Source organism: Pelecanus crispus, chromosome 2 (genome assembly GCF_030463565.1).
Source record: "Pelecanus crispus isolate bPelCri1 chromosome 2, bPelCri1.pri, whole genome shotgun sequence".
Taxonomy (NCBI): domain Eukaryota; kingdom Metazoa; phylum Chordata; class Aves; order Pelecaniformes; family Pelecanidae; genus Pelecanus; species Pelecanus crispus.
The window spans coordinates 175,808,234-175,835,303 of NC_134644.1; the positions used below are offsets into that span (position 1 = coordinate 175,808,234).

General features: G+C 73.2%; 1 protein-coding gene across 1 annotated transcript; it reads left to right on the forward strand.

Moving 5' to 3' along the window:
* Window positions 1–1,987: 1,987 nt before the first annotated feature.
* On the forward strand, window positions 1,988–27,070 carry LOC142592907 (microtubule-actin cross-linking factor 1, isoforms 6/7-like). The gene is given in 41 exon segments (XM_075705101.1): window positions 1,988–2,280; window positions 2,338–2,548; window positions 3,020–3,190; window positions 3,356–3,522; window positions 4,139–4,298; window positions 4,433–4,517; window positions 4,947–5,188; window positions 5,448–5,567; window positions 5,764–5,871; window positions 6,015–6,233; window positions 6,546–6,749; window positions 6,832–7,063; window positions 7,237–7,463; window positions 8,455–8,577; window positions 9,306–9,407; window positions 10,525–10,626; window positions 11,753–11,908; window positions 12,196–12,351; window positions 13,130–13,327; window positions 13,412–13,540; window positions 13,830–14,000; window positions 14,105–14,260; window positions 14,560–14,766; window positions 15,554–15,673; window positions 16,030–16,180; window positions 16,183–16,198; window positions 17,351–17,510; window positions 17,835–18,032; window positions 18,720–18,845; window positions 19,245–19,388; window positions 20,495–20,683; window positions 21,063–21,177; window positions 21,266–21,432; window positions 21,888–22,050; window positions 22,292–22,446; window positions 22,523–22,597; window positions 23,010–23,024; window positions 23,026–23,128; window positions 23,357–23,544; window positions 23,640–23,745; window positions 26,439–27,070. Coding segments are annotated over 41 exon segments (6,762 nt in total).

The following is a 27,070-nucleotide window of genomic DNA, read 5'->3' on the forward strand; positions in this document are numbered from 1 at the left end:
TGGGGTGCACGGCCGCTGCGGGCGCATGCACATGCCCCGTGCGCTCCTGTTGCGTGTGCATGCAGCTGACGCGGGCGTGTTTGTGTGTCGTGCGTAGCCCTGTTGCTGAGGGCGTGCGGTGGCGCGGGGTCTCCGCCTGTTGCTCGGCGCATGGCGGCGGTGTGTGTGAAGCGCGGCGTCCGCGCGTGTGGCCCTGCTGCAGCGTGCGTGCACCTGTGGAGTGTGTGCACGTGCGTGCAGCATGTGTGCACACCGCGCAGCCCTTCAGTGGGTGCCTGCAGCACCCGGGCCCGTGCCGAGGGTGGGATGGCCAGAGCGGAGGGGTCCGTGGCGCGAGCGGGTGCGCGTGCCCTGCGGCGGGCTGCGTTGGTGCACCGACCCGACCTGGGTGGGTGTGGGCGAGCGTGTGCCTGTGCAAGCCCCACCGTGTGTGTGTGTGTGTGCATGGGCGGGTGTGCGTGCACAGCGGTGTGCGCCCAGCGGCGGGCAGGAGGAGGGCCAGGGGTCTGGGCAGTGGGTCCGGGCGCAGGCAGCAGTGGGTGCAGGCAGCGGTGGGTCTGGTCGCAGGCAGCGGTGGGTGCAGGTAGCAGTGCGTGCAGGCAGCAGTGGGTCCGGGCACAGGCAGCGGTGGGCGCAGGCAGCGGTGGGTCTGGTCGCAGGCAGCAGTGGGTGCAGGCAGCAGTGGGCGCAGGCAGCGGTGGGTCTGGGCGCAGGCAGCGGTGGGTGCAGGCAGCGGTGGGTGCAGGCAGCGGTGGGTGCAGGCAGCGGTGGGTCTGGTTGCAGGCAGCGGTGGGTGCAGGTAGCGGTGCGTGCAGGCAGCAGTGGGTCTGGGCGCAGGCAGCGGTGGGTGCAGGCAGTGGTGGGCGCAGGCAGTGGTGGTTGCAGACAGCGGTGGGTGCAGGCAGCAGTGGGTGCAGGCAGTGGTGGTTGCAGACAGCGGTGGGTGCAGGCAGTGGTGGGTCTGGGCGCAGGCAGCGGTGGGTGCAGGCAGCGGTGGGCGCAGGCAGTGGTGGTTGCAGGCAGCGGTGGGCGCAGGCAGCGGTGGTTGCAGACAGCGGTGGGTGCAGGCAGTGGTGGGTCTGGGCGCAGGCAGCGGTGGGTGCAGGCAGCGGTGGGCGCAGGCAGCGGTGGGCGCAGGCAGCGGTGGTTGCAGACAGCGGTGGGTGCAGGCAGTGGTGGGTCTGGGCGCAGGCAGCGGTGGGTGCAGGCAGCGGTGGGTGCAGACAGCGGTGGGTGCAGGCAGCGGTGGGTGCAGGCAGCGGTGGGTCTGTTCGCAGGCAGCGCTGCAGCTGCGGCGGAGCTCTGGCCAGGGGCTGGCGTGGGAGGGTCCTGCCGGGTGGCGTGGGGGATTTATGGCTGCGGCAGGGCCGGCGGGGTGGGGATGCTGCCTGCCTGCCTGCCGGCTGCGTGGGTGCTCCCAGCCGATGGCCCCCGCCCCTGCTCCCCGCGGCAGACCCCCGAGCCGCCTTTGTCAGGCCCTGCAGACAGATGGCCCTTTTCTCCCCGCTCCGCCGGCCTCCGCGCTAATCTAACGGCACAAAGCGGCGCTGGTCGGGAGCATCTGCCCGTCTGCCCCGCGCTGCCTCCCGCTACCCGTCGTTTACGTGTCTGCTAACGAGACCCGTGCCCGCCTTCGCAGGGACGCGCACCCCGGGCCGGCAGCGCCGTGAATCCCTCGGGGTCCCAGCCCGCCCTCGGCCCTCGACGGTCAGCGCCCCGTCCCCCCCGTGCCCCCCGTGCCCCCCGTCCCCAGGGCCCCGGCTCTCGCCGGCCCGTTGCTTGGCGGGGCCGGGACCCCCCAAAACCCGTGCAGGGGTTTGGGCCGCGGCGGAGGCGCCGCTGGGAGCCGGGGCGGGAGAGGGTGGCCCCGGGTGCGGGACGGGGCCCGGGCGCCGCTGCGGCCCCGCGGCGGCTCCGATAACGCGCGTCCTCCTGGCTCGTTTCAGGCCGGGATCTGAGGCGGGGGCCCGGCGCCCGTGCCCGTGCCATGGGGAACTCGGTGAGCCGGCCCAGCTGCCTGGGCGAGAAGAGCCGGCGGTCGGAGGAGCTCCTCCGGGAGCCGCAGCTCCGGGACGCGGGGCCGGACGCGGGGCAGCCGCCCGGCGGGAGCGCCACGGAGGCCTGGCCGGGGCCGCCGGAGAAGCTGCCGGCGCCGGTGGAAAACGGCTGGAGCGCGGTGCCCGGCGGCGCGCGGAGCCCTGCGGGCAGCCCGGCGCCGAAGCGCAGCCAGTCGGAGGCGGCGGTGCAGAACGGGAGCACGGCCTGCGTCCCGCTCGAGGGGCAGGGGCAGGCGGGGGGCGCGGCCTGGACCCCCCCCCGGGCCGGTGCCCCCCGGAGCACCTGGTCCTGGAAACCCGTCGCCACCCGGGAGGTGACGGAGGTGACGGAGGTGACGGAGACCATCGTGACGGAGATCGTGGAGGTGACCGAGTACCCGGCCGGCGAGAAGGGCGGGGAGCCCCTGGTCACCCGGACGGTCACGGTGCTGACGGAGCGCGCCGGGGAGCTGGCGGCCGGCGGCCGCTCTGGACCCGCGGATGCCGCAGAGGTGACTGCCGGGCAGGGCCCCTCGCCGCGGGAGATGCCGCGCCGGCCCCGCGCCGGCCCCGGCAGGGCTGCTCTGCTGGCACGGCCATCTCCGCGAGCCGGTCTCGGCCTTCGTCCCACCCGGCCGGGGGGGCTCGCGCGGGGCCGCGGGCTCCCGCCACCCTCCAGCGCCGCGGGGGTCCGCGCCCCGCGCGCCGGCCGGCGTCTCCGCTTTGGGGAGCCCCGCAGGCAGCGGCCGGCCCTGTGGGCCCGAGGAGCAGCGTCGGTCCGTGGAGAGCCCACCCCGGCACGGCCCTGCCGACGGGGCGAGCGGGGGACGCCGGGCAGGGCCTGGGCAGGGCCGGGTCCCTCCGTCCCCGGCGTCGCCGCCGGGCCGGGGCATGGCGGGCAGCGTCGCTGCCCCATGGCTGCCCCACGGCTGCCCCACGGCTGACCCCGCGCGCCTGGGCAGCTCCGCCGCCTCTCTCCCCAGGCGTCCCCGCGGGCTGTCCCTGTCCCGGAGGAGGCGGCGGGCGCGGAGCGAGCCCAGGACACGCCGGAGAGCCTGCTGGCCTGGGTGGCCGACATGGAGGAGCTGGTGAGCAACCAGAAGCCGCCCTCGGCGGAGGTGAAGGTGGCGAAGGCCCAGCTGGAGGAGCAGAAGGTCAGCAGAGCCGCGCCGGCGCGTCCCACCCACGCCGTGCCCCGGCGGGATTAGGGGGCCGGGGGCAGAGCGGCCGCCCCCGGTGCTCGCGGCGCCGTGCCGTGCCGAGGCGGCGTGGGAGGGAGGGGGTTCCCCGGCACAGCGCCGTGCCCCACTGCCTTGCAGCTGCTGAAGCGGCTGCTGGAGGAGCGGAGGCCGCGGGTGGAGCTCGTCCTGCAGGACAGACCGGTGCCGCCAGCGCACGGCTCCGGTGCGACGGCGCCCGAGGGGAGCGGCAGCCTCTCCGGCCTCGCGGAGAAGTGGGGCCAGCTGATGCAGGAGGCTGAAGCCAGGTGGGTTGGGGCTGAGACCTTGGTCAGCGGGCTCGGCGGCTCCCTCCTTCCTGGCACCGGGGTCCGCAGGTCGGCGGCTGCTCCGGCACGAGGCCATGGCGCACCGGGAGCAAGGGTCGGCCCTTCGCCGCCGTGGCAGGGGAGCTCGCGGGGGTCCCGGGGTCTGCAGCGGAGCAGCGCAGCCGGGTGCCCCGGCGTGGCCGTGGCTGGCGGGGTGATGCCGGGGCAACCGGGGGTCCTGCCCTGCGGAGGACGGGCAGCCGACGGGGTCACGGAGCAGGGCTGGGGCTTGCGCAGCCTGGCAGGGGCTGCCTCGTCCTGCGTCGCCGTGTCGGGACGAAGCAGGACCCTCAGCCCCGGGCACCTGCAGCCTGTCCCGGGATGCTCCCGCTGCTGCCTGGACTGGGCGGGGGATGCTGCCCTCGCATTCGGGGTGGGAAGCTTTGGGGTGGGGAGCGCAGGGCAGGGGGACCCCCAGATGTGGGAATTGGCCGCCCAGCCCCGGTGTCAGGGGGAGAGGAGGTTTTTTCCGGCCAGGACCTCGGTCTTGCACCTGCGAGGCCGCTGCGGCCGGGGGCCGTGGCCCTCCCGAGCTCACCCGGCCTTCCCGGCGCAGGTACGGCCGCCTGGAGCGGATCCTGCCGGCGGCACAGGGCTTCCAGGAGGCCGTGGACTCCTTCCAGGAGTGGCTCGGGGCCACGGAGAGGCAGCTGGCCCAGCTCTGGCACGCCAACGGCTGCGTCAGCCGCGTGCAGGATGCCCACCGGCAAACCCAGGTCGGGGCCGGGGCGGGCGCGGGGTGGGCGCAGGGGGGGCTGCCAGCGGGGCCGCGGGGAGGGCCGGGGGGTGGCGATGGGGCCGGGGGGAGCGGCGTCCGTGGCGGCCGCTGCCACGAGAGCCGCTCGCCCAGGCCCTCTGCGAGGAGATTCGCGGCCGGCTGGGAGAGTTGGACGGCGCCCTGGAGAGCGGGCAGCGGGTCCTGGAGATGGTGACAGGTGATGGCCGGGAGCGGCGGCTGCAGGGTCGGGGCCGCGGGACGTGGGCAGGAGCGGTGCCGGCACCGCGGGGAGCCCGGGGTATCCTGGGGACGCTCCCCACCGGCGGCTGCGGGAGCGCGGCGTCGCGGGATGGGGCGCGCGGCGTCCCCTCAGGTGGAGAGGGGCCGGGGGGGGCCTGGCCCGCGGGGGTCCCGGGGATGGTGGGATGGGGTGCATCAGCGGCGGGGGGGGAGCGGGGAGCTGGATTTCGCCTCCGTCGGGGACGAGGAGCCGGAGCGGGGTCCAGAAGCAGGGGAGGGGGCGGGCAGAGGGGAAGATGGGGGCAGAGCGAGCGGCAGGAGGGCGGGAAGGCGTCGGTGCGGCGGGTCCCTGGCCCCAGCGACGCCGGCCGCAGCAGCGCTGACGCCGGCCGTGGTGCCGCCGCAGGGGAGGAGGCCCAGCTGGCGCAGGAGAAGATGGAGTCGCTGCGGATGCGGTACCTCATCGCGGGCCAGAGCAGCGCGGACACCGTGCACCGGCTGGGGCAGACCCTGGAGGCCTCGTCCCGCCTGGGCACTGCCCAGGAGGACCTGGCGCTTTGGCTGGGCCGCATGGAGAAGGAGCTGGCCTCCTGCGACGGCCAGCGCGGCGGCCAGGAGCCCCCAGTTGGCGCGAGCGACAGGGAGAAGGTGCGGGACGCGGGGTTTCCCAGGACCGGCACCCTCTGCCCCCTGCACCGCTCCCTGCGCCCACGGCGCTGCTGCCGGCAGTGGGAGATGGGGGGGAGCTGGGTCTGGAGGGACACGGCCAGCTGCGATACGCCAGGTTACGGCAGGGGGTCCCGCGCTAGCCCGCAGCAGATGCGCCGGGGGGTCTGCGTCCCGGCGAGGCTGCGCTGGTGCGCTCACCCTCCCGGCCGGCGCGGCTGACGGCTCTTCCCCGCTGCAGTTCGAGCAGATCCTGGACTCCCAGCTCGCCCGCTTGGCGGGGCTCGGCGAGCGGCTGGAGGAGATCGGCCGGGTGCAGCTGGACGCGCAGGCCCTGCGCTCGCAGCTCTCGGATCAGAAGGTGGGTCTGCAGCGCTGCTCCGGGCTGGCCTGCGCCCCGCCGGTACCCACACCCCGGAGGGGTGCCCAGAAATCCCCAGGGACGCCGGCTCCGCGTCGCCGCTCCGGCGGGCTCCCGCACTGACCGCCCAGCCGCGCGTGCATGGACCTGCCGGCGTCTCCGCAGGACCTGGCGCCCACACGCCTCTGTCTTCCAGCTGCTCTCTGCTGAGATTCTGCACCACCGGGGACTGGTGGAGCGTCTGCTGGGGATCTCGGACCCGCTGCTGCGCTCCTGCCCCGAGCCCCTGCGGCAGCACCTCCAGGTGAGCGGCCGCGCCGGGGCTGCACCGGTGGGCGCTGGGTGGGACGGTGCCGCGGCCGGGCCCCTCGCCGCAGGGGACAGCCGTGCCCCGTGTCCCCAGCCCCGCCTCAGCGGGGCACCCCCGTGAGCCGCCCGTCTCCGCAGCCCTCGGTGCAGGCGCTGCGGGAGCGCACGGAACAGCTCTTCCTGCGCAGCGGAGCCTGTGCCGTGCAGCTGGAGCACGCCCAGTCCCTGCTCGCCCAGTTCTCCGAGGCTCACGAGGAGCTGTGGCCCTGGCTGGAGGAGATGCAGGTCGTCGGGGTGCAGCTCTCCCCCAACGCCATCAGCTACGAGGCCTTCAAGGAACAGCAGGCGCTGCTGCAGGTGAGGGCAGGGTGGCCGCCGCCGGGGCGCGGCGAAGGCGAAGGCGAAGGCGAAGGCGAAGGCGAAGGCAGGGACGCGGTCTGCCGCCCCGCGGGGTCGGGCGCGGCGCTGCGGCGTGGGGTCCGCAGCGGGACGGAGGGGACACCGCTGCGGGGACTGCCGGGCTGGGGCACCCCGCGCACACGCGCGTCCCTCGGGAGCGGAGCCTGGGCGCGGGGCGAGCCCGGCGGCAGCACCGGCGTGCACCGGGACACGTCCCCGTGCGGCCTGTCCCCGTCCTGCGCGTGCCCACGGCCTCTGCTCTGCCCTCAGTGCCTGCGGGAGGCCATCGCGGAGCACCGGCCCCTGATGGGGAAGCTGCAGCGCGTCTCGGCGCAGCTGGTGGAGCTGAGCCCGGAGCAGGGTGCCCCGTTCCAGCAGCGCTGGCGGGAGGCGGAGGAGCAGTACCGCCGCATCCGCGAGCGCGTGCGCCAGGCGGCTGCCTTGCTGGAGGACGCCCTGCCGCGCTACAGCCAGGTACGGGGCCGGCGCCGGGGCGCTGGTGTCCCCCCGGGGGTCCCCTCGAGTGACCGGGCTGGTCCCCCCGCACCTTCCCCAGCTGACCGAGCGCATGGACCTGCTGCTGGAGTGCCTGGAGCGGCTGCAGAGCCGCCTGCAGAGCCAGCCCTCCGTCCGCGGCGACGCAGCCCACCTCCGGGAGCAGATCCGCGAGAACAGCCTGGCCCTGGCTGAGCTGGAGAAGCTGGGGGTGGCCCTGGAGACCGTGCAGGCACAGGGCAGCGAGCTGCTGGCCAGCATGCAGGCGGCGAACTCCGACGCCGCTGCCAGAGGTACTGGCACGGAGGGGCAGACGCCGGCGGGCGCGCACGCAGGGCAGCGCGTTGCCGCGCACCGGGCGGCCCAGCGGGGCCCCGTCCCTGTTCCGGGCTGTGTCGGGGTGCCGGGTCCCTCGCGGCGCCCCGAGGGACCCCAGGCCGAGCCCCGTCCCTCTCGTGCCCCGCAGGGATCCAGGAGCGGACGGCGCAGCTGCTGTCGCAGTGGGGCTGCCTGCAGGGCCGCTGCCAGGAGCAGGAGCGCTGGCTGCGGGAGCTGCTGGCGCTGGCCGACCGCTTCTGGCACGGCCTCTCCGAGCTGGCCCTGACGCTGAGCGACACCCAGCAGCTGGTGCTGGGGCTGGAGGAGGCCGGCGGCGAGCCCGAGGCCGTCCGCGCGCGGCTCCGCACCATGCAGGTATGGGGTGGGGAGGGGGCCCGGCGGGGAGACCCGCGGCACGGGCAGCCCCATGGGACACAGCCAGCCCCACGGCACGGGCAGCCCCACGGCACGGGCAGCCCCACGGCACGGGCAGCCCCACAGGACACGGGCAGCCCCATGGCACGGGCAGCCCCATGGGACACAGCCAGCCCCACAGCACGGGCAGCCCCATGGCACGGGCAGCCCCACGGCACAGGCAGCCCCACAGCACAGGCAGCCCCACAGCACAGGCAGCCCCATGGCACGGGCAGCCCCATGGGACACAGCCAGCCCCACGGCATGGGCAGCCCCACAGGACATGGGCAGCCCCATGGCACGGGCAGCCCCACAGGACACGGGCAGCCCCATGGCACGGGCAGCACCATGGCACGGGCAGCCCCACGGGACACAGCCAGCCCCACGGGACACGGGCAGCCCCATGGGACATGGGCAGCCCCATGGCATGGGCAGCCCCATGGGACACAGCCAGCCCCACAGCACGGGCAGCCCCATGGCACGGGCAGCCCCACGGCACAGGCAGCCCCACAGCACGGGCAGCCCCACGGCACGGGCAGCCCCATGGCACGGGCAGCCCCATGGGACTTGGGCAGCCCCATGGGACACAGCCAGCCCCACAGGACACGGGCAGCCCCATGGCACGGGCAACCCCACGGGACATGGGCAGCCCCACGGGACACGGGCAGCCCCATGGCATGGGCAGCCCCACGGGACACGGGCAGCCCCAGAGGACACGGGCAGCCCCAGAGGACACGGGCAGCCCCACGGGACACGGGCAGCCCCACGGGACATGGGCAGCCCCATGGCATGGGCAGCCCCACGGGACACGGGCAGCCCCACGACATGGGCAGCCCCACGGGACATGGGCAGCCAGCCCCACGGGACACAGGCAGCCCCATGGCATGGGCAGCACCGCAGCACAGCAGCCCCATGGGACACGGGCAGCGCCGAGCCCCGTCCTGTCCCGCAGGCGCTGCGGGAGGAGATCGACTCGCTGCAGGGCGAGCTGGACACGCTGGGCAGCCTGGGCGTGGAGCTGATGTCCTCCTGCGGGGACCCCGACAAGCCCGATGTCACCAAGAGCCTGGATGATGTGAGTGCCAGTGGGTGTGGGTCCGGCAAGGGCTGAGCTCCAGGCGGTGTGGGGACGGTGCTGGCAGGGGCAGGACGTCCCCGGAGCTGAGCCGCAGCCGGAGCCTGGCGAGGGGTGCGCTCCCAGACCCCGTGTCCCCTGGATGTGCCGGGGCTGGGCTGCACGAGGGGCGGCTGTCCTTGCACGAGGGACCCTGCGCGCGCCAAGCCTCGCGCCCCGCGCCGCTGCCCACCATCCCTTGCCCCCCGCGGCAGCGCTGGCTGGCTCTTGCACCCTGTGCTGGTGCCCGCTGACCCCCGCGCGGTGCTGGTGACCCCCGCGCCCCAAATCCCTGCACAGTGCCGGTGACCCTCGCACCCCTACCCCTGCGCGGTGCCTGTGACCCCCGCGCCCCAAATCCCTGCACAGTGCCGGTGACCCCTGCGTGGTGCCAATGGCCCTCATCCCAACCCCTGCGCGGTGCCGGTGACCCCCGCGCCCGGCCCCCCGTGCGGTGCCAATGACCCCCACGCCCCAACCCCTGCGCGGTGCTGGTGACCCCCACGCCCCAACCCCTGCGCGGTGCCGGTGACCCCCGCACCTCCGACCCCTGCGCGGTGCCGCTGACCCCCGCACCTCCGACCCCTGCGCGGTGCCGGTGACCCCCGCACCTCCGACCCCTGCGCGGTGCCGCTGACCCCGCGCCCGGCCCCCCGCGCGGTGCCGCTGACCCTCGCGCCCTGCCGCAGCTCTACTCCTCCTGGCACAGCCTGAACAAGGTGTGGACGGAGCGGTACGCCCGCCTCGAGGAGCAGCTCCAGGCCTCCGTCAGCTACCAGGAGACCATGCAGGTGGGGTGCTGGGGGCCCCGCTCAGACGGACGCCCCCGATATGGGGCTGCCCCCCGCCTGCGTCACCCCCATCCCCCCTCGGGGGTGTGAGGGGCCCTGGGGCCGCCGTGGGGGTCCCTGGGCACGGCTAAAGGCAGGAGCGGGCAGTGAGGCCGGCAGTGGGCCATGGGGGCACGGGGCTAGCTGGGCTATAGGGCCACGGAGCTGCCTTGGGTGGGGGGCTGGCTGGGCTGGGGCCCTTGGGGCAGCGTTGCCAGCTGTGCCCGTATCCTGCTCCGGCGCAACACGCCCACAGCGAGCTTCCCGTGGGGCCGCAGAGCGCGGGGGCGAGCGTGCCTGTGCCCCCCCGGGATGCGGCTGTGCCCCCCGGGACGTAGCTGTGCCCCCCGGGACGCGGCTGTGCCCCCCGGGACGTAGCTGTGCCCCCCGGGACGCGGCTGTGCCCCCTGGGACGTGGCTGTGCCCCCCGGGACGTGGCTGTGCCCCTCGGGACGTGTCTGTGCCCCCTGGGACGTGCCTGTGCCCCCCCGGATGCGGCTGTGCCTCCTGGGACGCGGCTGTGCCCCCCCGGGATGCGGCTGTGCCCCCCAGGACGTGGCTGTGCCCCCTGGGATGCGGCTGTGCCCCCTGGGACGCGGCTGTGCCCCCCTGGATGCGGCTGTGCCCCCCGGGACGTGGCTGTGCCCCCCCGGATGCGGCTGTGCCCCCCTGGATGCGGCTGTGCCCCCCCGGATGCGGCTGTGCCTCCTGGGACGCGGCTGTGCCCCCCGGGACGTGCCTGTGCCCCCCGGGACGCGGCTGTGCCCCCCGGGACGTGGCTGTGCCCCCCCGGATGCGGCTGTGCCCCCCTGGATGCGGCTGTGCCCCCCGGGACGTGGCTGTGCCCCCCCGGATGCGGCTGTGCCCCCCTGGATGCGGCTGTGCCCCCCCGGATGCGGCTGTGCCCCCCGGGACGTGCCTGTGCCCCCCGGGACGTGGCTGTGCCCCCCTGGATGCGGCTGTGCCCCCCAGGACGCGGCTGTCCTGGGCCCCGGCGTGCCCGGCGTGCGGGGACACGGATGGGGACAGGGTGGGGGGCCGGGACCCCCCCGACCCCACGGCCCCTCTCTGTCCCCAGCGGCTGTTGGAGTGGCTGGACACGGCCGAGCTGCGCATTGCGGAGGAGTTCCTCGTCGGCGGGGACCCGGACATGGTGCAGCAGCAGCTGGCGGAGCTGAAGGTGGGCCGCGCGCAGGATCGGGCCCCCAGCCCTGGGCTCAGGCCGGGGGGCAGCAGGGAGGGGGCGAGCGGGGCGCTCGGGGCAGCGGCGCGGTGAAAGCGTGGCACGTTGGGCGGTGCTGGTGCGCCCACGGCACCCGCTCGTGGCAGGCGCTGGGTGGCCAAGTCCTGCCCGGGGTGGCCAAATCCTGCCCCCCACAAGGTGCCCCGAGCAGGCCGAGCTCCCGCGCTCCACGAGGAGGAGCTCTGGGCCCGCGTGCCCGTGCCAAGCTGTGCCGCGCCGTGCCGAACCACGCAGCGCATGCCAGAGCCAGCTCTGCCACGCCGTGCCATGCCATTCCGTGCCAAAAGAGACCCAGCTCTGCCATGTTGTACCATGCCATGCCATAGCATGCTGCTCTGTGCCATGCCATGCCAGGCTGTGCCGTGCCGCGCCGTGCCAAACCACGCAGCGCATGCCAGAGCCAGCTCTGCCACTCCATGCCATGCCATTCCATGCCAAAACAGACCCAGCTCTGCCATGCCATACCATGCCATGCCATGGCGTGCTGCACTGTGACATGCTGTGCCAAGCTGTGCCGTGCCGTGCCAAACCATGCAGTGCATGCCAGGGCCAGCTCTGCCACACCGTGCCATGCCATTCCATGCCAAAACAGACCCCGCTCTGCCATGTTGTGCCATGCCATGCCAAACCACGCAGTGCGTGCCAGACCCAGCTCTGCTGTGCCATGCCGTATCATGCCATGCCAAACCATGCAGCGTGTGCCAGACCCAGCTCTGCCGTACCATGCCATGCCATACCATGTGCCATGCTGCGTTGTGCTGTGCTGTGCCAAACCAAGCAGTGTGTGCCAGACCCAGCTTTGCCATGTGATGCCGTGCCGTACCACATGCCAAGCCATGCAGCGTGTGCCAGACCCAGCTCTGCCATGCCATGCCATGCCGTACCATGCCATACCAAGTGCCATGCTGCGTTGTGCTGTGCTGTGCCAAGCCATGTAGCGTGTGCCAGACCCAGCTCTGCCATGCCGTGCCACGCCGTGCCGTGCCGCCCCACGCCTGATGGCACGGCAGACCCCCATCTCCATGCGTGGGGCTGGGGCTCACCCGCTGCCCGCTGCCCGCAGGAGTTCAAGAGGGAGCTCTACCAGTGCAAGGTGGACGTGGAGAGCCTGCGGCACCAGGCCAGCCCGGGGGGCGCGGGGCAGGGGGAGCCTCCGGCGCCGCTCGGCGAATTCCGGCAGCGCTGGGACCGCCTGGAAGAGGAGATCGTCAGCCGCCAGGTAGGGAGGGGGCCCAGCCAGAGCGGGGGCACTCCCGGGCGCAGGGTGGGCGCTGCCGTCCTGGGCACGGGGGGCTCGGGGGGCTCGGGGAGGTGGTGGCGGCACCCGAGCTGTCGACCGGATCTGCCACCGGCACGGGGCGAGAGCCGCGGCAGGGTGGGTGCCGGGTGGGTGCCGGGCGCGTGGTGCTGGGTGGGGGCGCGGGGCCCTGCGGCGCCGGGGGCCACGCGGTGGGGTCCGGCGTTGCTCCCCCCGACGCGTGCCTGATTCCGCCCTTGCCGGGGCAGCACCAGCTGGAGGCGGCTCTGCTGGGCCTGGGCCAGTTCCAGCACCAGCTGGAGGAGCTGCTGCAGTGGCTGTGCCGCACCGCCGAGCAGCTGCAGGGCCCCACGCTCCTGCGCCTCGACCTGCAGAGCTGCGAGATCGAGCTGGCCAAGCACAAGGTGAGGGCGGCAGCGGAACGGGGCAGCCTGCGCACCGTGCCCGGGGCTGCCTGCCCGCCGCCCTGCCCGCCGCCTGCTCCGGCAGCCCGGCGGCGTGGTGGGGACGCGGCACAGCGCTGCCGCGTCCCCTTGCACAGGAGGTCCCGGTCGTGGTCCTGCTGCTGCCGGGCGCGTCCTGGCCGCGGGGTGCTGCCCAGCCCCCTCCCGGGCCTTTGGGCCCCCTCGTCCCGGCGCTGCCGTCAAGCCCCAGGGTGACGGCGGCCAGGTTGGGCAGGCTGCAGCTTGGGGCGGGTGGCGTGAGAACGCGTCCCCTCCCGCGGTGACAGCATGGAAGGAATGAGCTGTCTCCACGCCTGCCGGTAGGCAGCTGGGGCCGCGGCCGGCCCGGAGCCGCTTCCCCTTGCCCGGGCACGCTCGCGCCGTGTCTGACGCAGGCGAGGTGCGGGCCGGCCCCGCAGGCTGGGGGGCGACGGCCCCAGCCTCCTCTGTGTCCCATCCCGGCAACCTCCCTGCCACGAAGCGGCAAATTTGGTGCCTCGCGCCTGCCCTGTGCCACGCTGAGGGCAAGAGCCAGGGTGCCGGTGCCGGGGCATCGCCGGGTGCCGTCCTCCCCTGGTGTGGCACTTCCCGGAGCCCGGCGCGGTGCTGGCAGCGTCGAAGCGGGCAGCGGAGGCGGCTGGGGTGCCCGGGGCGAGGGGCTCGGCACAGCGTGGCTGGCCGGCGCCGTGGGGCGCGCCCCGCCGGGGTGCTGGCTGTGACCGTGGTGCCCCGTCCCCAGGTGCTGAGGAACGACGTGATGTCCCACGCCCGCACCGTGCAGTCCGTCAACGAGGCCGGGCAGGGCTTGCTGCTCTCCAGCCTGGGCGAGAGCGTGGAGGGGCTCCAGCGCAGCCTGCAGCAGCTCAACCAGCGCTGGGACCTGGTGCAGAGCGAGACCGAGAGCCGCCAGCTGGAGCTGGAGAACAACCTCAGCCAGGTGCGGGGCGCCGCGTGCCGGGGCTGCCCGCCGCGGCGCTGCCCGCTGGCCGGGGCTGCGCTGAGCCCCCGCTGCCGCTCCCAGGTGCAGGACATCACGCTGGAGATCACGGAGCTGCTGCAGTGGCTGGAGCAGGTGGAGCTGCAGCTCTTCTTCTCCAAGCCGGCGTGGGGCCACCCGGACACCACCAAAGAGAAGCTCACCGCGCACCTGGTGAGCACCGCGGGCTGTGCTGGCCCTGCCCTGCCGCAGGGCCGCCCCCGAGCCTCCCTCGGGGGGTGCAAGGGTGCCCCAAAACTGCCCCTCTCTGCACCGAGGTGCCGGGACCCTTCCCTGCCTTCTCCCCTCCCCAGCCGGGCAGAGCCCTCCTGCACCCTCCCCCTGCCCGCTCCAGCTCCTCCGGGACAGAGCGGGAGCCCTCCCCGTCCCCATCCCCGTCCCCGTCCCCGTCCCCGTCCCCCTGCAGCGCAGTGACCCCGGGGCTCCCCCGGCCTCTCGGCAGGAACTATGCAAGGAGATGGAGTCCAAGCAGGAGGCCTACAGCGGTGTGCGGGAGCGGCTGCAGCGGCTGCTGGCCTCCTGCTGCGCCGGCCGGCCCTGCAGCACCGAGCACAGCCTCCGCATCCTGGAGCAGAAGTGGGAGAGCGTCCAGGCCGAGGCCCAGGAGAGGAAGGTGCGCGGGGCGGGGGCTCGCTGCCCGCCCAGGGGCGCCGACCCTGCCCCGGCTCCGGGGGCTGCAGGTGCCCGTCCCCGTCAGCGCCTCCCCGCTGCCCGCAGGAGCGCCTGGCCGAGGGGCTGACCGTCACCACCGAGTTTCACGGCACCGTGCAGGAGCTGCTGCGCTGGGTGGCTCACGCGGAGGAGCTGCTGGGCTCCCCCGCACCGCCCAGCTTCATCCTGGACACCGTCACCGTGCAGATCCAGGAGCACAAGGCAAGCGCGGGCTGAGCTGGCAGGGTGCCCTCCCGCCCAGCTCTGCTCCCGCGCCAGCCGGCAGCGCGCCGGGGCCGGCGCCGTGGGGCTGGGGGCCGCCCGGAGGGGTCCCGCGTGGCAGCAGCAGTCGCGCCGGCGCTGGCGGGGGAAACGTCCCCTGGGCTGCCGGTGGGACGTCGCTCCCTGCAGCAGCGGAGCGCCCCGGCTCTGCGCCCCGTCCCGGCGCAGGCTGCGCTCGGAGGCTCCGCTCCTGCGCCGCGGCCGTCCGCACGCCCCCAGCTGCCTCTGCTCTCCTGCAGGCCCTGGTGAAGGAGGCGAACGCCCACGGGGAAAAGCTCAGCAGCCTGGAGGCTGTTGCATCTCGCTTGAAGGACTTCAGCCGCAAGCAGGACGGCGCCGTCATCCAGAACCTGGTGCTGACGGCCAGGGAGCGCCTGGGCAAGGTGTTGCAGCGGACGTCGGAGCGCGGGGCGGCGCTGGAGGAGGCCCGCAAGCGCACCAAGCAGGTACTCGGCCGCCGCGCCAGGGGACGCGGGTCCTGCAAGGAGCCGCGCCGGCACGCAGGCCATGCGGCTCCGGCATGGCGACCGTGCCGCGCCGGCCCGTGGTGTGTGCCGCGGTGGTGCACAGGCGTCGTGGTTCAGCCCCAGGCAGCGGCTCAGCACCACGCAGCCATCGCTGCCCCTGCCCCATGGGATGGGGGAGAGAATCGGAGGAGTGGGAGTGAGAAACACTCCTGGGGGGAGATAAGAACAGTTTAATAATTGAAATAAAGTAAAATAGTAATGGTAATAATAACAATATAATAGCAATAATAGCATACACAGCAAGTGCTGCCCAATGCCATCGCTCCCCACCCGCCGACCGATGCCCAGCCAGTTCCCAGCAGCGATCGCTGCTCCCCGGCCAACCCCCCCAGTTTCCATACTGCCCATGACGCCGGATGGTATGGAATGGCCCTTGGGGCAGTTGGGGTCAGCTCTCCTGGCTGTGCCCCCTCCCAGCTCCTTGTGCCCCTGGCAGAGCAGGGGAAGCTGAGAAGTCCTTGCCTGGCATGAGCAGCACTGAGCAACAACTGAACCATCAGCGTGTGATCAGCGTTATCCTCATCCTAAATCCAAACCACAGCACTGTGCCTGCTGCTGGGAAGAAAATTAACTCTGTCCCCGCCGAAACCAGGACAACGGGCCGCACAGCTCTGTTGCATGGCTGCTGCGGCTCCGTGTCCGGGTTGCCCCGGCCCCTGCTTTCCGCACAAAGCCCCCCGCCACGCTCCCCTCCGCTCCGTTTCAGTTCAGCGAGTCCCGACGGCTGCTCCTGGACTGGATGGACGAGGTGGAGCAGAGCCTGGAGGTGCCGCAGGACACTGCCATGAGCCAGGAGGAGATCAAGTGCCAGCTGGCTGAGCACAAGGTGGGCGCCCGGCCCCGCTCCCCAGCCCTGTGGGGGGGGGGTCCCAGCGGCGGTGGCTGCCCAGCCATGGGCAGTGGGGAGCAGAGCTGGGGGGCCGTGGGGTGGCAGGGGAGGGGGCTCCCCCGCTCCCCGTGGGACAGCAGTGCCCCAATGCACTCATTACCGCGGCGGTCGGGGGCCTTTCCGGGGCCGTCTCTGCAGAGCGAGGGGACCTGGGGTGGGGGGAGCCCCGGCCAAGGGGCTGCGGCACCCCAAACTGCCCCGCGGCACTCGGGGAGGCAGGAGTCTCCCCGTAGCCCACCTGCCCTGCACCCACATCCTGGGGGTCCGGGCGGGCTCGCCCCCGCTGCCCACAGGCTTTCCAGAAGGTGCTGCGCTCGAAGCGGCCGGTGTACGAGGCCACGCTGCGGAGCGGGCGGGCGCTGCGGGAGAGAGCCCGGCTCCCCGAGGACCTGCAGCCGCTGGAGGAGCTGCTGGGGGAGCTGAAGGAGCGCTGGGACGCGCTGTGCAGCGGGCCGTGGAGAGGTGAGGGACGGGGTGGCACGGGGTGGTGGGTGGCACGGGGTGGGATGGGTGGGATGGGATGGGATGGGATGGGGATGGGATGGGATGGGATGGGATGGGATGGGATGGGGATGGGGTGGGATGGGGTTGGGGATGGGGATGGGGATGGGGATGGGATGGTTGGGTGGGATGGGGTGGGATGGGATGGGATGGGATGGGATGGGATGGGATGGGATGGGGATGGGATGGGGATGGGGATGGGATGGGATGGGATGGGATGGGATGGGGATGGGGATGGGGATGGGATGGATGGGGATGGGGATGGGATGGATGGGGATGGGATGGGATGGGGATGGGATGGGATGGGGATGGGATGGGATGGGGATGGGATGGGATGGGGATGGGGATGGGGATGGGATGGGGATGGGATGGGGATGGGATGGGATTGGGGATGGGGGATGGGATGGGATGGGGATGGGGATGGGGATGGGATGGGATGGGATGGGGATGGGATGGGATGGGATGGGATGGGGATGGGGATGGGGATGGGGATGGGATGGGATGGGATGGGATGGGGTGGGATGGCATGGGGTGGGATGGCACGGGCTGGGGTGGGGTGGGATGGGATGGGATGGATGGGATGGGGTGGGAAGGCACGGGCTGGGGTCGGGTGGGATGGGGTGGGATGGCATGGGATGGGATGGCACGGGCTGGGGTGGGGTGGGATGGCATGGGGGGATGGGATGGGATGGGATGGGGTGGGGTGGATGGCACGGGCTGGGGTCGGGTGGGATGGGATGGGGTGGGATGGGGTGGGATGGCACGGGCTGGGATGGGATGGGGTGGGGTGGGATGGGGTGGGATGGCACGGGCTGGGATGGGATGGGGTGGGATGGGATGCCAGTGCTCTGCTTGCCATGCGGGTCCCAGGCGGGGGCCATGGCATCGCCCTTCGTCCCTGGGCATGCTGCTCCTTGCTTCGGGACCCCCTGCTCCCGCTCCACTGGGCTCGGGCCCCTGCGGGAGCAGCCAGGATCCGTCCCCAGCCATAGGCAAGCCCAGGCACTACCAGCCGCGCTGCCAGGCTCCCCGTGGGGCGGCCGTCCCCTACGCCACGGGGCTGAGCCCCTGCACCTGGGCGCCGCTGGGCATTGCCTGCGCCCTTCCTTGCAGGCAGCACAAGCTGGAGGAGAACCTGCTCTTCTCGGGCAAGTTCACGGACGCGCTGCAGGCCCTCATGGACTGGCTGTACCGGGCCGAGCCCCAGCTCAGTGAGGAGGTGCCCGTCGGAGGGGACCGGGACCTGGTCAATGACCTCATGGACAAGCATAAGGTGGGCGTCCCTGGGGTGAGGGGAGGTCCCTGCCCCGGGGAGCCCCGGGTTCTGCACCAGCCCTGCCCACCCTCCGTCCTGGCGCAGGACCGCAGCCAGGCACAGGATGGGGCTTTGCCCATCGGAGCAGCCCCCGCTTTACCGGAGCAGCCCCCGCTTTACCAGAGCCTGCGCTCCTGGTCCTTGGGGCAGTGCTGGGGCGCCCCGTGTACCCCACTGCTGCAAGGGGGTCTGGGGCGCGTGGGGGTCCTGCAGAGTAACGGGGGCCAGGGAGGGCGCTGGGACCCCCCTGGCATTTCCCACCCCCTCCTGCCCTCTTTCCAGGTCTTCCAGAAGGAGCTGGGCAAGCGAGCCAGCTGCATCAAGATGCTGAAGCGCTCGGTGCGGGACCTGACCCGCGGCAGCAGCAGCGTCGACTCGCAGTGGCTGCAGAAGCAGATGGAGGAGCTGAGCACCCGCTGGGACCTGGTCTGCAAGCTCTCCGTCTCCAAGCAGGCCCGGCTGGAGTCTGCGCTCCGGCAGGTGAGAGCCGGCCGAGCCGGCGGGGCTGGCGCGGGGGCAGCAGCCAGCCCAGGGCCTCCCTGGGGGACAGGTCGGGGTCTGCAGCCGGTGCACGCTCGTGGGAAGGCTCTGCACGGGCGTGGGGTGCGTGGGGTGCCCAGGGCTGCGTGCGGCTGTGCTGCGGGGCGCTGCGTGGGGTGCCTGGGCGCTGTGTGTGGCCACGTGTCGCAGGGCGCCGCGTGGGGTTCCCCGGGCGGTGGGTGGTCGCACGTTGCAGGGTGCTGCGTGGGGCTACGGGGCTCTGTGTGGCCGTGTCGCAAGGTGCCGTGGCCGGGTGCCAGTCTGGGTGCTGCGGGCGCCCGTTGCAAGTGTGCACGTGTGCAGGGCGCCCGGGGCGGGATGGCTGCGTGTCGCAGGGCGCTGCGTGGGGTGCTCTGCGCAGCGGGGCAGTACCGATGGGGCTGAGGGGGAATTGTGCCCCGGGTCTCAAGCTGGGGTGAAGAGCATCCTCTCTGTCCCGCGGCGGGGTTTGAGCTGGGCTGGCAGCAGCTCTCCCTCAGGGCCTGGAGCTGCACCGGGTGCTTGCGTGGCCCCGGGCAGGAGCAGCAGCTGCAGGGCTCGGGGTCTGGCCGGGGGGCTGAGGGGGACGGGACCTGGGGCCACGGCCATGAGGTGGGTGCTGAGCGGGTCCCCGGCTGTCCGTGGCAGGCGGAGGAGTTTCACACCCTGGTGCACTCCTTCCTGGGTCGCCTCTCCGAGTCAGAGAAAACCCTCAAGTATGGCATCTTCCCCGAGGAGGAGCTGGCCGTGCAGGAGTGCCAGAACCAGCTGCAGGTCGGTGCCTGTCCCTGCCAGCCCCTGCTCCAGGGTGGCTCCATCCTTGCCTCGGGACGCCCCGTTGCCAGGGCCGTCTGGCCCCTGCCAGGGCGTGGGGTGCACCACACCGAGCGGTGGGATGCCAGGTCCCGTCGCACCAAGGCACGGGGGTTTGGGGTCCCAAGCACCCTGAGGCACGGAGATTTGGGGTCCCAAGCACCCTGAGGCACGGAGATTTGGGGTCCCAAGCACCCCATGCAAAGACGGCCACGCTCGGCAGCCGTGCTCGCTCCGCCCGGCGTCCTTCGCCCGCCTGCTGACCCGGCTGGGTGGAGGCCGGTCCCTGCGACGCTGGGGTGCGCAGTGGGGTGCAGGGGGCCGAGACCCGGCAGTACCACGGTCCGTGCGCTCCCCCAGGAGCTGATGAAGTCCCTGCAGTGCCAGCAGCTGGAGCTGGAGTGCATCACCTCGCTGGGGGAGGAGATCCTCTCCACCTGCCACCCGGACTCCGTCATCACCATCAAGTCCTGGGTCACGGTCGTCAAGAGCCGCTTCCAGGAGGTGAGCTGGGTGCCCCTTCTCCACCTCCCCCCGGGCACGGAGCCGCTCTGCACCCATGCCTGGGATGAGCGGCGCTCCTGACCGGCGCGTTGCGGGGAGCTGGGGATGCTCGGCGCCATCCCCGGCCAACACAGAGGGTCTTGGTCCTGCCAATGACCAGACAGCGCTGGCTCAGCTCCTCCTGCACAGAGCTGGCCCCCTGAGCCACCGGCACGCACCGGCCCAGCCAGCCCGGGCCGTCCCCGCGCTCCCACCCCTGCTCCCCCATGCTGGGGCCACGCAGGGGGTCCCCCGGGGCCTCGCCGGTCCCCCCTGGATGCAGTGACTCGTTCCACACGCGTGAGACGGGAGATGCCGTGCAGCCCAGGCAGGGAGTTCCTGGGGAGCAGTGTCCTGGGAGTCCCCATCCTTCACCCCTCTCCCGCGGCAGCTGGGAGTCTCCCTGGCATCGTGGGTTTGCAGACGAGAGCGCTCCCGCCTCTCCCTGAACGGGTCTGACAGGTTCGGCCCATCCCTCACCCCGTCTGCACAAAGCCCTCAGTGAGCAGAGATGTTGGGTATCTGCCCTGGATCTGCTCCAGGGTCCTGCCGCCCTGGGGGCTGCCGTCCTCGGCCGCGCACCCCAGCCAGCGAGGACGCAGCACAGCCCCGCTGCGAGGGCAGCCGGCGCGTTCGCAGCAGCACGGACCTGGGTACCGGCACGTGCAGCCGCTGCCCGCAGGGACGGACCGAGGAGCGGTGCTCCAAGCGCCGGCGGCAGCACCCAGGAGCTGCAAAGGCCCCTCGGCACGTGACGGGGGACAACGCTGTCAGCCCTGCCCCAGCCGCCCAGCGGGAACTTGGTCCTGCCCCGTGGTCACGGGTGGGCCGTGGAGCCCCCACGTCCCTCTGCCCCACAGTCATTGGGGCTGCTGGCCGGGGGTCCGCGTGCCTGCCCCGTGGCAGGGGTGGCTGTGCAGGCTCGTCCCCCCCGAAGCGATGGCCCTGTGGTGCCTGCTCGGGGCTGCAGACACCGGGGGCTGCAGACACCGGGGGCTGCAGCGGGGCAGGCAGCCCCGTGCCCCCCCCCCGAGAGCCCCCGTGGCCCAGCTCCCCGCGCCCCGCAGGTGCTGAGCTGGGCCCAGCAGCAGGGCGAGCGGCTGCAGGCGCAGACGGCCAGCCTCGCGGCCGAGCGGGAGGAGATGGCCCAGCTCATCGACTGGATCACGGCCGCCGAGGAGGCGCTGAGCCTGCGGGACCAGGAGCCGCTGCCGGAGGAGGCTGAGCAGCTGGAGGAGCTCAATGCCCAGCACATGGTGAGGGTCCCTGCGCCCAGCTCCCCCCCTCGCCGGGGGCCATGCTGTCTCCCCGACCCTGCCTGGCCCCGGGCACGCGCTCGGCCCGACTACGGACTTTTGGGTGCTGCAGGCGGAGGCTGCGGGTGCAGCTCCCGCGTGCAGCAGCCGTGCAGCAGCACCTTTCGTGCACGCCAGCAGCCGCAGGCCAAGCCCACCGGCTCTGCTGCATGGGCCGCTGATGCGGGAGGGTCCTGGGGAGGGCAGCAGGGCTGGTCTGCGGGTGGCTGCGCTGCCGGCTCCGGCCCCCTGCCCCAGCTGTGCTGCCAGGGCGGCAGGGCACGCCTGGGGACCCTGCCGGCGCGGCCGGCGGGCTCTCAGCGCCGGCGCTCTGCTGCAGGTGTTCATGGAGGAGCTGAACCGCAAGCAGCCCGACGTGGAGAAGGTCACCAAGAGCTGCAAGAGGAAGCTGGCCACGGAGCTGGGCCCACCGGCTGCCCGCCGGCTGGCCACACGTAAGGGCCCCCATTGCCCCCTGCGCCGCGCTGCGCCGTGCCCGGGACCCCCAGCTGTGCCCTCACTGCCCGTCTCTGCTGGCCGCAGGGCGCCGCAGCACGGGGAAGGCGCAGGGCACGCCGGCGGTGCCGCTCGGGGGGCTGGAGCCCCAGACTCCCCTCATGGCCCAGCTCCTGCACCGCTGGCAGCAGCTCTGGCTTCTGGCCCTGGACCGGCAGTACCGGCTGGAGACGGCCATGCAGCGCTTGCGAGAGGTAGGGGCAGCCCCGGTGGTGCCGCAGCCCCGGGTGGGCGCGGGCAGCTCGCCGCGACTCCTGCCGGCGGGAGCCCCTGGCCCTGGTTGGGCGCAGATGGGGACGGTCCCAGGGGTCGGTGGGATGCAGCAGGCAGCGCCCGGGGGCCTTCGCAGACCCCGTCCCTGCAGCCCCGAGTCCCCACGCATCCCTGCGGGCAGGGGCGGGTGCATCCCCGAGAGCCGAGAGCCAGCTGCCGGAGCCCGGGGCTCCCCTTGCAACCCAGAGCCGGGGGTCCTGGGCAGAGACCCCGTTGCCAGCCTCAGTGGGGGCCGGGCTGGGAGCAAGCCGGCTGCGCGGCGGCTGGGCTGAGCCCAAACGCGGGGCAAAGCGTGGTCACCCGGGCTGACGTGATGGGGGGGCTCGGGGGGGGGCTTTCCTGCCGGCGCGTTAATTCCCATCTGTGCCTCTCCGAGCTGGAGGAGTTCGCTCACTTTGACTTCGGGGTCTGGAGAAAGCGTTACATGCAGTGGATCAGCCAAATGAAGTCCCGTGTCCTGGATGTTTTCCGAGGCATCGACAGGGACCAGGACGGGCGCATCACCCAGCGGGAGTTCATCGAGAGCGTCCTCTCCTCCAGTGGGTGCCCCCAGGGCTGGGCTGGGGCTGGTGCACCCCGCAGGGCTTCCCCCTTCCCCGAGAGCCCGGGGAGGGGCACTCTGGGGAGAGGTGGGGCAGCGCTAGCAGGGATGGGGAGGGCCAGGGTCTGCCAGCCGGGATCGCCCGCGGAGCGGGGCCAGGGTTTGGTGCCAGCGCCGGCTGGCCTTGGCGCAGGGGCGCGCAGGGCACGGCGGGCTGAGGGTCCCCTTCCCCTCCCCAGAGTTCCCCACCAACGTCTTGGAGATGAACGCCGTGGCGAGCATCTTCGACATGAATGGCGACGGCTTCATCGACTACTACGAGTTCGTCAGCGCCCTGCACCCCAACCGGGACCCGCTGCGCCGGACCGCCGACGCCGACCAGATCCAGGACGAGGTACGGCGGCGGGCACCCGGGGCCGGGCAGGGCGGGGGGCCGCGCCGCGGGTCTGAGCCGAGCGTGCCGTCCCCAGGTGAACAGGCAAGTGGCCCAGTGCAACTGTGCCAAGCGCTTCCAGGTGGAGCAGATCAGCGCCAACAGGTACCGGGTAAGCGCCCACCCACAGCGCCACCGCCGCCTCCTTGCCCTGCCGCCCTGGCCAGCAGCCCCCGTTCCCAGCCCGGGGTCCCGGGCTTGCTCTGAGCCCTGTGCACAGCCTGCACCCCGCAGAGGTCCCGCAGCTCCCCACGCGCCGTGGCTGCCTGCCCCAGACTTTTCTCAGCAGCAAGGGAGAGGACGCGTCCCTGCGTCCCGTTGGGATCCCTGGCCCCAGACGCTGCGTGCTGTGGCGTGGCGGGGAAGGCAGTGCTGGCAGGATGGCGGGGCCGCAGGGGACCCGGATGGCCTGGTGATGGGCAGATCTCCGCGCTGGTACCTGCTCTGGCACCCCCTCCCTGGCTCCCAGCCCTGCCGACCGCCCCTGGCCCCCCGCCCCGCCCTGACGTCCCTCTCCCCCGCAGTTCGGGGAGTCCCAGGCAGCTGCGGATGGTGCGGATCCTGCGCAGCACCCTGATGGTTCGGGTCGGGGGGGGCTGGATCGCGCTGGACGAGTTCCTGGTGAAGAACGACCCCTGCAGAGGTGGGTACGGACGTCCCACGCCGGGCACCGGGCGCCCGCGGCGCTGCGGCCGAGAGGATCTGCAGCGGGCTGAGGCCCCGTGCCCGGGCGCGATGCCCGTGGGGCTGCGTGGGACGGCGGTGCCCACGCGGGACGCAGCCAACCGGGCTCCCCAGGGTCTTGCACCGCCTGGCCCGGGGCCGCAGGACCCCCAGCACCAGCCCGGCTCACCGCCTCTGCCGTTCCCAGTGAAGGGAAGGACCAACCTGAAGATCAACGAGAAGTACCTGTCCCCAGACGCCTTCGGGGCCGTCGCGGCCAAGTGTGCGGGGAACCAGTCGGCCCCCTCCTCCAAAGTGCTGTCCCCCAGCCGCTCCAACTCCAGCCTCAGCCTCTACAGCAGCGCCTCGGCCCCCAGCAGCCCCCTGGCCAGGAAGGTAAGGGCTGGGGAGCCCCCAAAAAATCCTGACCCCCCCCCAGCCCAACCGCTGCGGGCGCTGACCCTCTCCCCTCCCCAGTCGGTGCTGCGGAGGACGCGCTCCGGAGACCGGTGCCCCGCTCCCGCGGCTCCCTGCTGCCCGACGGAGCTGAGCTGCAGTTCACGGCGGCCGAGGAGAGCCTGGCTGCGGCACCCCCAGGTGAGGGCCGTGCCGCTGCGGGGGGTCCCCGGCAGCCCGCTGCAGGCTGCGCCCCGCCAGCCCTGTGGGGCAGGGGGCTGGGAGGCTGGGGGGGGCCCGGCGTGGGGCAGGGCAGCGGGGCTGTCCCCCGGCCCGGGGAGCACCGGTGCAGGAGAGCACGCCGCCGCAGCCCCTCCGTGCCTTTGCAGAGCCGCCCGAAGGGTCCCCCCCGGAGCGCTGCAGTCCCTGCCGCTGAGCCCCCCCCAGCCGCCCGCCCTGCGCCCAGCACTCCTCGGCCGGCCCACTCAGGACTCTCCTCCCCGGCGGCCGCACGCCCCGAGGCTGGAGGATGGCGAAGCCGCAGCCGTTGTGCCCCGCGGGTCTCCGGCCCGGCACTGCGGCCCCCCGAGCGGGCGCCCACCCGCAAGGGCTGAGCTGTCTGTCCGTCACCGATCCTGCTGGGCCGTGGCCCCAGCACATCTGTATGCAAGCATCCCCCGACACGCCACCAAACCGCCCCCGGGCTCCGGCTGCCACGGCCCCCCGCCCCACCGCTCCGCCCGGCAGCGCGTGGGGGGCCGAGCCCCCGTGCCCCGCTCCGAGCGCCCGGGGCAGCTGCCGGGAGCGTCCCGCAGCCGCGGCAGCCCAGACGCCACGGGGCTGGGCCCTTCCCTTCTCCCCCAGGCTCCCGTGCCCTTGGGGTGGCTGCCGGTGCCCCCGGGGCGGTGTTCGGCAGTGCCGGCGGGGCCCCCCCGTCCTGCTGCCCACGCCCCGGTGGGAGGTGGGAGGTGGCCGGGCTCAGTGCCCGGGCCCCTCGGCCGACGCAGAGCCCCGTTTCTGGTGCTAACCCTCACCCCTTGGGCCTTCGGTGTGTGCGCACGGGGCCCCGGCTACGGCCGCCCCCCGCCCCGGCAGGGCTGGGGCTGCCACGGGCCGTGGGGTCCCTCGCGCCCGCGCCCCCGCCCCGCCTGCAGCGCCCGCGGGCGGCGGGACCCCTGCCCTGCTGACGCATGCTCACGTCACCCCGCTAACCGGACAGCAGTAGAGCTGAATGTAACCCTGGCCGGGCACGGCCCCGCCAGCCACAATAAAGAGTAGGTTTCTTTTTCTATGAGCACCCAGGGCTTGTCAGTCTGTCTGTCCGCTCGCCCCCCCCGCACTGTCAGGGTGAGGGGCTGCCGCGGCCGGGCGGTGCGGGGTGAGGTAGCATCGCCAAAGCCAGCGCACACACGGCCCGGCGCGGTGGCACACGCTGGCCAGGCTCGGCTGGGCGTGCCTCCGGCTGGGTGCCACCGGCAGAGATACCTGGCGCCGGAGCCGCGGCTGGCAAGCCCGGGGCGTTGCAGCGGGTGCCAGCAGGCACGGTGCCGTGTCGCCTCCTTTCCGAGGAAGGCATTGCTGGGATTCCCAGCGCCTCTGCCCACGGCCAGGACCCCACGCCCACGGCGGGCAGCGCTGGCAGGTTCGGTGTCCCCGTCCCCGTGTGCTGGCTGCCCTTCTGCCACCGCACAGCCGTGAGGGCACCGGGAGCGTCCGCGCGGTCCCCGGCCGGCACGGTCCCCTGCGGCGGTGCATCCCTCCACCCGCCTGCCCGGTCCCGCGCTGGGACAGTTGGGATGGGGCATGGCTGCAAGTCGGGGTGGGACGGGGCGTCTGCAGACACCGCCTGTGTCCCCGCTCCAGGAGTTGGGGACACCTCGTGTGCGGGGACCGGGACCGTCCGCAGGCGTCACAGCAGCGCGGCCCTTGCCCGGCACCTCCTCGCCTTGGGGCAGTCCAAGATTCCAGCACGGCAGGGCTGGGGCTTTGCCTGGCTGCCTCCTCCCTTTCCTCAGTCCTGTTGGCTGGCTGGCCGTGCCTTCACGGATTTCAGTCCCATTTCTGCACCGTGGCCCCCCTAAAACTGCCTCCACACTCATTGTTTTTTCTGAACAAACACTTCCGCATCGGGCAGCAGCCAAAGGGGTCCAGGCCTGGAAATGCAGCAGAGAGCCTGTGCCGGGGCATGTCCCCCGTCCGCACAAAGGCCCCGCGTGCAGGTCAGGGCCCCTCGCTGCTGGCGCTGCCGGCAGCCCCCCGAGAGCAGCGTCGAGCCCCACGGCGCAGAGCATCCGCCAACGTGTCCTGGGACGGTCCGCGCGGTGCTGCCGGCGCGGGCTGGGACTGCAAACACGAGTTGGGTTGCACATTCTTCTGCCTATGGAAATCCCGTCCACTGCTCCCAGTTGCGGGAACGCGCCAGGCACCACCGGCACCACCGGCACCACCGGCCTGTGCCAGCTGCATCCGGAGCCCCGGGCAATGACTCTGGCCCAGGAAGCGAAGACCACAGGCGCAGCTGGCCGGGGTGCACACGCAAACTGTTTGCATAGTGTTTGCACAAGCCGTGTGAACGCTGGCGATGCGGCTTCATCAGGGCTGGACCCAGGGAGGGGGTGACACGGAGCATGCGGGTGGGGGCACGGGGTCCAAGAGAGACTGGAGCGTCCTCGGGGAGATGTGGTGCGGAGGGGGGACGCCCTGGGAGAGCCTCTGCAGCTTGCGTGCTGTGCCGGGGCTGGGAGAGGAGCACCACACGGCTGCAAGCACGGTGCTTTGCTGCACGAGCGGCTCCGGGGCGGCAAGTGAGCAGGCAGCGGCAGGAGAGCCGGGCTGGAGGCTCGGCCCCAGATGGGCACCATCACGGCCGGGCGCTTGGACCCAATTCCCCGCAGCCGTGCTGCCGGTGGAGCCGGGTCGCGTGGGGCTCGGATCAGGCAGCAGAGCAGCCCTGCCGCTGGCAAGCACCCTGCGGAGCCAGCTGGCCGCCACCCCGCAGGGAGGGGGAGGCGGGAGCCGCCCTGTTGCCCAACCGCCCCAGCCCTTGCCCCGGCTGTGGGAACCCCGGGAGCGGGGCCTGCCCCGCCTGACGGGCCCACCCTGCGTGCCCCCCATCCTGCTGCCCACACCCTACGTGGGAGGTGGCCGAGCGGCGTCGAGCCCCACGGAGCAGAGCATCGCCAACATGTCCTGGGACAGTCTGCGCAGCGCTGCCGGCGCGGGCTGGGACTGCAAGTGCGAGTTGCGTTGCACGTTCCTCTGCCTATGGAAAGCTCATCCGCAGCTGGGCCAGCTACGGCAGTGGCTGGGCGTTGGCGTCCGTGGGCCCGGGCTGCTGGCAGCTAGGACAGACGGACACGGCGCAGGGGGGACGTGCAGCTTGGTGATGCCGGGCAGCATGGGCAAGCGCAGCAGGCTGTCCCACTTTGGGGCTGCGCTGGAGGTTGGATGGTGTGTCCTGGCGGGAAGGGAGCCCGGCGGCAGCACGGTTTGCGGTGGGGAGAGCAGCAGCCACTGGGCCTCGTGA